The following is an 11,524-nucleotide window of genomic DNA, read 5'->3' as shown; positions in this document are numbered from 1 at the left end:
CACACAGATGCTCAGGGGCGGTGACGCAGCCAGTGATCCTCCGGTACAGCACACAGGTGCTCAGGGGTGGGGACACAGCCAGTGCTCCTTTGGTACAGCACACAGGTGCTCAGGGGCGGTGACCCAGCCAGTGCTCCTCCGGTACAGCACACAGGTGCTCAGGGGCGGTGACGCAGCCAGTGCTCCCTCCGGTACAGCACACAGGTGCTCAGGGGCGGTGACGCAGCCATTGATCCTCCGGTACAGCACACAGGTGCTCAGGGGTGGGGACACAGCCAGTGCTCCTTTGGTACAGCACACAGGTGCTCAGGGGCGGTGACCCAGCCAGTGCTCCTCCGGTACAGCACACAGGTGCTCAGGGGCGGTGACGCAGCCAGTGCTCCCTCCGGTACAGCACACAGGTGCTCAGGGGCAGTGACGCAGCCAGTGCTCCCTCCGGTACAGCACACAGGTGCTCAGGGGCAGTGACACAGCCAGTGCTCCCTTCGGTACAGCACTCAGGGGCGGTGACGCAGCCAGTGCTCCCTCCCGTACAGCACACAGGTGCTCGGGCGGTGACGCAGCCAGTGATCCTCTGGTACAGCACACAGGTGCTCAGGGGTGGGGACACAGCCAGTGCTCCCTCCGGTACAGTGCACAGGTGCTCAGGGGCGGTGACGCAGCCAGTGGTCCTCTGGTGTAGCACAAAGGTGCTCAGGGGCGGAGATGCAGCCAGTTCTCCTCTGGTGCAGCACACAGGTGCGGGGACGCAGCCAGTGCGCCCTCCGGTACAGCACACAGGGACGGTGACGCAGCCAGTGCTCCTCTGGTGCAGCACACAGGTGCTCAGGGGCGGTGATGCAGCCAGTTCTCCTCTGGTGCAGCACACAGGTGCTCAGGGGCGGTGACGCAGCCAGTGCTCCTCTGGTGCAGCACACAGGTGCTCAGGGGCGGGGACGCAGCTAGTGCTCCCTCCGGTACAGCACACAGGTGCTCTGGGGAAGTGACGCAGCCAGTGCTCCTCTGGTACAGCACACAGGTGCTCAGGGGCGGTGACAGAGCCAGTGCTCACTCCGGTACAGCACACAGGTGCTCAGGAGTGGTGACGCAGCCAGTGCTCCCTCCGGTACAGAACAGAGGTGCTCAGGGGCGGTGACGCAGCCAGTGCTCCTCTGGTGCAGCACACAACCAGCTGGGGATGGCAGTATCCTGCATACATCCATATGTCACAGTATTCTGTATGGGAGACTGGAGGTCTGTATACCACAACCAGCTGGGGACGGCAGTATCCTGTATACATCCATATGTCACGGTATTCTATATGGGAGACTGGAGGTCTGTATACCACAACCACCTGGGGACGGCAGTATCCTGTATACATCCATATGTCACAGTATTCTATATGGGAGACTGGAGGTCTGTATACCACAACCAGCTGGGACGGCAGTATCCTGTATAAATCCATATGTCACAGTATTCTATATGGGAGACTGGAGGTCTGTATACCACAACCACCTGGGGACGGCAGTATCCTGTATACATCCATATGTCACAGTATTCTATATGGGAGACCGGAGGTCTGTATACCACAACCAGCTGGGACGGCAGTATCCTGTATACATCCATATGTCACAGTATTCTATATGGGAGACCGGAGGTCTGTATACCACAACCAGCTGGGATTGCAGTATCCTGTATACATCCATATAGTGCCGCAGCCAGTTACAATGTCCAGGCTGCTGATATACTAGGAAGTGGCAACGTAAGTGAGGCACCGATGGTCTGAACATATATATAGGGGTCTGGGTGGTCCTCCCTGTATTCCAGCACTAGCCCTAAATCCTCTGTAAATCCCACACACACCCCGATAGGGTGCACATGTCCCCCAGTAAGCACAGACCACTCTATAAAGGGTCAAATTACACTTTAATTTCAAACACATACATGTTGCTGTAATTTGTATAACTATTCTATGGATAGAAGTGCGCGGCGGTACCGACTTCCCGCCATAGTCACTTACACAGCCGGTAGGCCTCATTTCCATACGTGCAGCCCGACGCCTCTCTATACATCTGTACAGCGCTCTCCTGCGGGACACAGCGCGTTGGCGGCGGCTCTAAGTGCTGCAAAGACGAAGCTCTAAGTTACACAGCGAGAACTAGGCGCACATACAGAAATATCCTTCTGCTCTGACGTGTGAGATATAACCCCTTCCTCCCCAGCATGCATCTCTTCTTGTCATGCAAATTAGGATTGTATGTTTTCTGCGCGGTCTGGCGCCAGGAGTGCGGGTAAGCCGAGTTTGTACAGGACACTTCTACGTCTGTCTTCAGAAAACACTTTAGAAAAGTTGCCATGCCCTGGTGAGAAGTCCTGGCAGAGATGTGGTTCCGCTGCAGGGAAGGGGGGGTCACTAAGGTAGTGGCGCAGAATGTCCCATTGGTGTCGGCGCGGTCTCCTGTGCCGACATCACACACCATGGAGTGCTGCGCACCGTGATGCTGGAGAATGCTGGAGTCAATGCGCAGTCCCTGATAGGCCCGAAACGTCATTCCTCCTGTGGCACCGCTGCTTAGAACTGGTACCACTTCTTGTCCTTGTATTTCACCATCAGCTGCAACAAGAGAAGTATGTGTTACTGTGTGCAGGGGGACAGTGCTGCGGTATTAGTGCAGGGGGACATTGCTGCGGTATTAGTGCAGTGCAGGGGGACAGTGCTGCGGTATTAGTGCAGGGGGACATTGCTGCGGTATTAGTGCAGTGCAGGGGGACATTGCTGCAGGATAAGTGCAGTGCAGGGGGACATTGCTGCAGTATTAGTGCAGTGCAGGGGGGCATTGCTGCAGTATTGGTGCAGTGCAGGGGGACATTGCTGCAGTATTAGTGCAGGGGGACATTGCTGCAGTATTAGTGCAGTGCAGGGGGACATTGCTGCGGGATAAGTGCAGTGCAGGGGGACATTGCTGCGGGATAAGTGCAGTGCAGGGGGACATTGCTGCGGTATTAGTGCAGTGCAGGGGGGCATTGCTGCGGTATTGGTGCAGTGCAGGGGGACATTGCTGCGGTATTAGTGCAGGGGGACATTGCTGCGGTATTAGTGCAGTGCAGGGGGACATTGCTGCGGGATAAGTGCAGTGCAGGGGGACATTGCTGCGGGATAAGTGCAGTGCAGGGGGACATTGCTGCAGTATTAGTGCAGTGCAGGGGGGCATTGCTGTGGTATTGGTGCAGTGCAGGGGGACATTGCTGCAGTATTAGTGCAGGGGGACATTGCTGCGGTATTAGTGCAGTGCAGGGGGACATTGCTGCGGGATAAGTGCAGTGCAGGGGGACATTGCTGCGGGATAAGTGCAGTGCAGGGGGACATTGCTGCAGTATTAGTGCAGTGCAGGGGGGCATTGCTGCGGTATTGGTGCAGTGCAGGGGGACATTGCTGCGGTATTAGTGCAGGGGGACATTGCTGCGGTATTAGTGCAGTGCAGGGGGACATTGCTGCGGGATAAGTGCAGTGCAGGGGGACATTGCTGCGGGATAAGTGCAGTGCAGGTGGACATTGCTGCAGTATTAGTGCAGTGCAGGGGGGCATTGCTGCGGTATTGGTGCAGTGCAGGGGGACATTGCTGCGGTATTAGTGCAGCAATGTCCCCCTGAACTGCACTACCCAGCAATGTAGTGCATTGCTATGTACCCAGCAATGTAGTGCATTGCTATGTAGTGCAATGTCCCCCTGCACTGCACTACTCAGCAATGTCCCCCTGCACCGCACTGAGTAGTGCAGGGGGACATTGCACTACATAGCAATGCACTACATTGCTGGGTACGTAGCAATGCACTACATTGCTGGGTAGTGCAGGGGGACATTGCTGCAGGATTAGTGCAGTGCAGGGGGACAATGCTGGGAAATTAGTGCAGTGCAGAGGGACATTGCTGGTGAATTAGTGCAGGGGGACATTGCTGGGTAGTGCAGTGCAGGCGGACGTTGCTGGGGAATTAGTGCAGTGCAGGCGGACATTGCTGGGGAATTAGTGCAGGAGGACATGGCTGCAGAATAAGTGCAGTGCAGGGGACATTTCTGCGGGATTAGTGCAGTGCAGGGGGATATTGCTGCAGAATTAGTGCAGTGCAGAGGGACATTGCTGCGGGATTATTGCAATGCAGGGGGACATTGCTGGGGAATTAGTGCAGTACAGGGGGACATTGCTGGAGAATTAGTGCAGTGCAGGGGGACATTGCTGCGGGATTAGTGCAGTGCAGGGGGACATTGCTGGGGAATTAGTGCAGTACACAGGGACATTGCTGCGGGATTAGTGCAGTGCGGAGACATTGCTGCGTTATTAGTGCAGGGGGACATTTCAGCGGTATTAATGCAGTGCAGGAGGACATTGCTGTGGCATTAGTGCAGAGGGACATTGCTGTGGGAGTAGTGCAGTGCAGAGGGACATTGCTGCGGGATTAGTGCAGTGCAGGGGGACATTGCTGGGGAATTAGTGCAATGCACAGGGACATTGCTGCAGAATTAGTGCAGTGCGGGGACATTGCTGCAGGATTAGTGCAGGGCAGGGGGACATTGCTGGGGAATTAGTGCAGTGCAGGGGGACATTGCTGGGGAATTAGTGCAGTACACGGGGACATTGCTGGGGAATTAGTGCAGTACACAGGGACATTGCTGGGGAATTAATTCAGTACACGGGGACGTTGCTGGGGAATTAGTGCAGTACACGGGGACGTTGCTGGGGAATTAGTGCAGTGCACGGGGACATTGCTGCGGGATTAGTGCAGTGCGGGGACATTGCTGCGGTATTAGTGCAGGGGGACATTTCAGCGGTATTAATGCAGTACAGGAGGACATTGCTGTGGCATTAGTGCAGTGCAGGAGGACATTGCTGTGGGATTAGTGCAGTGCAGGGGGACATTGCTGGGGAATTAGCAATGTCCCCCTGCACCACACTAATTCCCCAGCAATGTCCCCCTGCACCGCACTAATACCGCAGCAATGTCCCCCTGCACTGGACTAATACCGCAGAAATCGCCCCCTGCACTGGACTAATACCGCAGAAATGTCCCCCTGCACTGCACTAATCCTGCAGAAATGTCCCCCTGCACTGCACTACCCAGCAATGTAGTGCATTGCTACGTTCCCAGCAATGTAGTGCATTGCTATGTAGTGCAATGTCCCCCTGCACTGCACTACTCAGCAATGTCCCCCTGCACCGCACTGAGTAGTGCAGTGCAGTGAGACATTGCACTACATAGCAATGCACTACATTGCTGGGCTGCGGGCGGTGGTGATTGGAGTGTATGGATGACCCCATTACAGCACAGTGTTGGCAGGTGGAGGTGATGGGAGTGTACTGATGACCCCATTACAGCACAGTGGCTGCAGGCGGAGGTGATGGGAGTGTACTGATGACCCCATTACAGCACAGTGGCTGCAGGCGGAGGTGATAGTGTCTACTGATGACCCCATTACAGCACATTGGCGGCAGGCTGTGGTGATGGGAGTATACTGATGACCCCATTACAGCACAGTGGCGGCAGGCATTGGTGATGGGAGTGTACTGATGACCCCATTACAGCACAGTGGCTGCAGGCGGTGGTGATGGGAGTGTACTGATGACCCCATTACAGCACAGTGGCGGCAGGCGGTGGTGATGGGAGTGTAGTGATGACCCCATTACAGCACAGTTGCTGCAGGCGGTGGTGATGGGAGTGTAGTGATGACCCCATTACAGCACAGTGGCGGCAGGCGGTGGGAGTATACTGATGACCCCATTACAGCACAGTGGCGGCAGGCGGTGGTGATGGGAGTGTACTGATGACCCCATTACAGCACAGTGGCTGCAGGCGGTGGTGATGGGAGTGTAGTGATGACCCCATTACAGCACAGTGGCTGCAGGCGGTGGTGATAGGGTGTAGTGATGACCCCATTACAGCACAGTGGCTGCAGGCGGTGGTGATGGGAGTGTACTGATGACCCCATTACAGCACAGTGGCTGCAGGCGGTGGTGATGGAAGTGTACTGATGACCCCATTATAGCACAGTGGCTGCAGGCGGTGGTGATGGGAGTGTAGTGATGACCCCATTACAGCACAGTGGCGGCAGGCGGTGGTGATGGGAGTGTACTGATGACCCCATTACAGCACAGTGGCTGCAGGCGGTGGTGATGGGAGTGTACTGATGACCCCATTGCAGCACAGTGGCTGCAGGCGGTGGTGATGGAAGTGTACTGATGACCCCATTACAGCACAGTGGCGGCAGGCGGTGGTGATGGGAGTGTACTGATGACCCCATTACAGCACAGTGGCTGCAGGCGGTGGTGATGGGAGTGTACTGATGACCCCATTACAGCACAGTGGCTGCAGGCGGTGATGATGGGAGTGTAGTGATGACCCCATTACAGCACAGTGTTGGCAGGCGGAGGTGATGGGAGTGTACTGATGACCCCATTACAGCACAGTGGCTGCAGGCGGAGGTGATGGGAGTGTACTGATGACCCCATTACAGCACAGTGTTGGCAGGCGGTGGTGATGGGAGTGTACTGATGACCCCATTACAGCACAGTGGCTGCAGGCCGTGGTACCAGTGCCCGACCCTCCCGTCCTTACCTCATGTGCATGTTTGGAGAAGGCTTCGGCACTTGATAACATGCGTTCCGTCTTATCCTCCAGCTCACCCAGCCGCTGTCCTCTCTCATCCAGAGCTATTCGAGCACGATGTAGATCTCCAGCCACTCCGGTAGCTTGTCCTTTGACCCCCTCTATACCGGCCTGTCCTGGGATATGCTGTGCGAGGCTGCGGGAGGCTTTACCTGCGGAGGCCTCACCAACTGAAAGACAGAGACATCATCAGTTCATGCAGGGCCTGGAACCGTCCACCATATCCCAGGTTCTAGTGCTGGGTGTGATAGGACTCCATAGTTATATATTACAGCAGTGATTTTCAACCTTTTTACCTTGCGGCACACTAAATAAGATTTTTAAATTGCCAAGGCACACCATGAGATCCCCACAGGGCAAAACACATTGGCCCCCACAGGAAAAAAAACAAACCTATTGGCTCCCATACAACAAACAATCACACTGGTCCCCACACGTAACACAAATAAAATACACTGGCCTTTTACATGAAAATAAGAGACCAGTAAATAACAGTTGAACTGGTGGTGGCTGTAAACTGGTTTGGGCATCTCTAGATCTGGGGGCACACTTGAGAACAGCTCAAGGCACACTAGTGTGCCACGGCACACTGGTTGAAAAACACTGTATTACAGGATATTATTATTATTACCATTGTGCACTTGTATGTTACCATCATGTGACACAGCTAAACCAATCACATCAGTCCCTGCCCTGTGGTTTAAATTATGGTTGGAGAACCTGGATGAGGTCCACTTAAACACGGCTAGAACCGATACACTTCACACTGCGGGGATCCGGCAGGAAACAAACCCATAACCCCAGCGTGGGGCCACTGTACCACCAATATGGCATCAGTATATGAACGGAGGACCATCTCCTGCCATTGCCTACTAGCTGGTCATCGCTGGTGGAAAGACGGAAGAGATGGGACCATACAGGGGTGGGACAGGAGGTTCCAGCTCTGATGCAGGAACCTGGTTGTGTACAGGACATTACACTGTGCTACCTACATAGCTCCTCGCGGTCAATGGTCTGTCCGGTTCCACCAAACAGTCCTTTCAGGAAGCCTCGGTTCTGCGCCTCTGGAGTCTCCACCAGCGAGAAGGGATCTCCGAGCATGTCCTGCAGGTGGGGAGGAGACAGAACAGTCAGTGATGCAGAGGTGCGATGTCTGCTTCTGTGTGAGTGATACTTGTATGGGGGATTCTGTGCATGCTGGGTAACTTTGTGTCCTGTCTCCCTATGCGGAAATACACGGGAGGAGCCCAGTCCTCTGACCTCAGACAGAGAGACCCTTTACCTCTCTGCATTGCTCAGTGATTATCCTATATACTGTATGCAGGGATTTAGGCTTCTGTTTTGCCAATCATTACAACATAAGTGACTGTATAGGTTTTGGGGAAGACATCACACTGGTGCAGTAACTGTGCAGAGCAAAACCACCTAACATCGTCTATAGCACACACTAAAGGCCAGCTTCCCTGCAGCTGATGCGTTTCACAAAGTTATGGCCGCTTGCCCTGCACGTGCACTTACCTGCAGACTGTCGCACATCTCTTGGCTGAACGTGATTCTTTGGATCTCGCTGGGAGAGCACAGGTACAGCGCTTGGCCGCCATTGGTGAAGCAGAACGTCCGTGCTATTCTCATGTCCGTTAATGGCAAGTAATTGACATCTAGCAGAGGTCGGAGGCTGGGGAGGCTAGAAGGATAGGACCCGGGATATAATAAGGGGTTTGCTCCTTTACAGGTTCTTATTGTGCAATACAAACAGAGATGTTCCATCATTTGGCCACAATATATGGTCCTAGACTACAAGCAGATGTCGAGGCGTCAGCAGGCCGTCATGTCTCTGATACACTGTCCACATAGTCAATGGGTCAACATGCATTACACCGACAGGTCAACATGGCCATGTTCAACTGGTTGATGGGTTACCTTATTGTCATGAGGTGCCCGTTGGCACAGAAGCATGCCAGCAGGACGGTGTTGCACATGTTCACCACGTCTGCCCGCAGGAGGAAGGAGGTCTCGGTAATGTTGTGCACGTACAGGCAGGTCTGGGAAGGCAGGGAGAACACTTTGGCTTGCTTCTCCGAGCAGACTACGGCAAACTGGTGGTCGCTCATGTCCTGCGATGAGGACGGGGAGAACGTGACCAGTTTCCTTTTCCTCGTCCTCTCGTTGTCTTCTGTGCTGTTCGGGTCCCTCCAGACCTCATATGAGGGGTGTATTAGGGAGCCCATACAGTCCAGGCAGGAGATCCTGAGCACGGCGCCCTTCAGCGTGAGCATGGTACCTGTACATACGGGCAGAGGGGAACACAACGGGCATCATATACAGGGGGCAGAACAGGTGCACATCGCTGATATGTGCGCGGTTCCCGACCTGCTCTATGATCATTCACTAGTATTCCATAACATATATGGGAAGAGTGCACCCAGCTGGTATACTGTGCACCTCTGCAGTGCCCCAACCCCCTCTCCTACCACTGGAGTGAAGCATGCATTGGTGCCGCCGGCCTCTGCTGCATGCACCGATGGCACCAGTCTGGGCTGTATTCACTGGCCTCTGCTCCTTGCACTGGTGCCACCACTCTGCTGCCTGCGCTGGTGGCACTAGTCTGGGCTGTACTCACTGGCCTCTGCTCCATGCACTGATGCCACCGCTCTGCTGCATGCGCTGGTGGCACTAGTCTGGGCTGTACTCACTGGCCTCTGCTCCTTGCACTGGTGCCACCGATCTGCTGCATGCACCGGTGCCACCAGTCTGGGCTATAGTCACTGGCCTCTGCTCCATGCACTGGTGTCACCACTCTCTGCTGCATGCACCGGTGGCACCAGTCTGGGCTGTACTCACTGGCCTCTGCTCCATGCACTGGTGCCACCACTCTCTGCTGCATGCACCGGTGGCACCAGTCTGGGCTGTACTCACTGGCCTCTGCTCCATGCACTGATGCCACCGCTCTGCTGCATGCGCTGGTGGCACTAGTCTGGGCTGTATTCACTGGCCTCTGCTCCTTGCACTGGTGCCACTGCTCTGCTGCATGCGCTGGTGGCACTAGTCTGGGCTGTACTCACTGGCCTCTGCTCCATGCACTGGTGCCACCACTCTGGGCTGTACTCACTGGCCTCTGCTCCATGCACTGATGCCACCGCTCTGCTGCATGCGCTGGTGGCACTAGTCTGGGCTGTATTCACTGGCCTCTGCTCCTTGCACTGGTGCCACTGCTCTGCTGCATGCGCTGGTGGCACTAGTCTGGGCTGTACTCACTGGCCTCTGCTCCATGCACTGATGCCACCGCTCTGCTGCATGCGCTGGTGGCACTAGTCTGGGCTATATTCACTGGCCTCTGCTCCTTGCACTGGTGCCACTACTCTGCTGCATGCGCTGGTGGCACCAGTCTGGTCTATATTCACTGGCATCTACTCCTTGCACTGGTGCCACCGCTCTGCTGCATGCGCTGGTGGCACTAGTCTGGGCTGTAGTCACTGGCCTCTGCTGCATGCGCTGGTGGCACTAGTCTGGGCTGTATTCACTGGCCTCTGCTCCGTGCACTGATGCCACCGCTCTGCTGCATGCGCTGGTGGCACCAGTCTGGGCTGTACTCACTGGCCTCTGCTCCATGCACTGGTGCCACCGCTCTGCTGCATGCGCTGGTGGCACTAGTCTGGGCTATATTCACTGGCCTCTGCTCCTTGCACTGGTGCCACTGCTCTGCTGCATGCGCTGGTGGCACTAGTCTGGGCTGTATTCACTGGCATCTACTCCTTGCACTGGTGCCACCGCTCTGCTGCATGCGCTGGTGGCACTAGTCTGGGCTGTACTCACTGGCCTCTGCTGCATGCGCTGGTGGCACTAGTCTGAGCTATATTCACTGGCTTCTGCTCCATGCACTGGTGCCAAAGCTCTGCTGCATGCGCTGGTGGCACCAGTCTGGGCTGTACTCACTGGCATCTGCTCCATGCACTGGTGCCACTGCTCTGCTGCATGCGCTGGTGGCACTAGTCTGGGCTGTACTCATTGGCCTCTGGTCCTTGCACTGGTGCCACCGCTCTGCTGCATGCGCTGGTGGCACCAGTCTGGGCTGTACTCCCTGGCCTCTGCTCCTTGCACTGGTGCCACTGCTCTGCTGTATGCGCTGGTGGCACTAGTCTGGGCTGCATTCACTGGCCTCAGTGCCACCGCTCTGCTGTATGTGCTGGTGGGACTAGTCTGGGCTGTACTCACTGGCCTCTGCTCTGTGCACTGATGCCACCGCTCTGCTGCATGCGCTGGTGGCACTAGTCTGGGCTGTATTCACTGGCCTCTGCTCCGTGCACTGATGCCACCGCTCTGCTGCATGCGCTGGTGGCACTAGTCTGGGCTATATTCACTGGCCTCTGCTCCTTGCACTGGTGCCACTACTCTGCTGCATGCGCTGGTGGCACCAGTCTGGGCTATATTCACTGGCATCTACTCCTTGCACTGGTGCCACCGCTCTGCTGCATGCGCTGGTGGCACCAGTCTGGGCTGTACTCACTGGCCTCTGCTCCTTGCACTGATAGCACTGCTCTCTGCTGCATGCGCTGGTGGCACTAGTCTGGGCTGTACTCACTGGCCTCTGCTCCTTGCACTGGTGCCACTGCTCTGCTGTATGCGCTGGTGGCACTAGTCTGGGCTATATTCACTGGCCTCTGCTCCTTGCACTAGTGCCACCGCTCTGCTGTATGCGCTGGTGGGACTAGTCTGGACTGTATTCACTGGCCTCTGCTCCTTGCACTAGTGCCACTGCTCTGCTGCATGCGCTGGTGGCACTAGTCTGGGCTGTATTCACTCGCCTCTGCTCCTTGCACTGGTGCCACCGCTCTGCTGCATGCGCTGGTGGCACTAGTCTGGGCTGTATTCACTGGCCTCTGCTCCTTGC

General features: G+C 55.8%; 1 protein-coding gene across 1 annotated transcript in view; it reads right to left on the bottom strand.

Annotated features, from left to right (window-relative positions):
* Positions 1 to 1,886: 1,886 nt before the first annotated feature.
* STXBP5L (syntaxin binding protein 5L) overlaps positions 1,887 to 11,524 on the bottom strand; it is a 370,406-nt gene continuing 360,768 nt past the window's right edge. The window contains exons 22-26 of the mRNA XM_083170643.1: positions 8,557 to 8,917; positions 8,161 to 8,320; positions 7,629 to 7,746; positions 6,586 to 6,806; positions 1,887 to 2,593 (exon numbers count right to left, since the gene is read on the bottom strand). Of these exons, the coding sequence (XP_083026769.1) occupies positions 2,552 to 2,593; positions 6,586 to 6,806; positions 7,629 to 7,746; positions 8,161 to 8,320; positions 8,557 to 8,917 (902 nt within the window). The 3' untranslated portion in view covers positions 1,887 to 2,551. The remainder of the gene's footprint in view (positions 2,594 to 6,585; positions 6,807 to 7,628; positions 7,747 to 8,160; positions 8,321 to 8,556; positions 8,918 to 11,524) is intronic.

This window comes from Crinia signifera, chromosome 2 (genome assembly GCF_055691185.1).
Source record: "Crinia signifera chromosome 2, ASM5569118v1, whole genome shotgun sequence".
Classification (NCBI taxonomy): Eukaryota; Metazoa; Chordata; class Amphibia; order Anura; family Myobatrachidae; genus Crinia; species Crinia signifera.
Note: the sequence above shows the minus strand (reverse complement) of the source record. Positions and strands in the feature narration are given on the sequence as shown.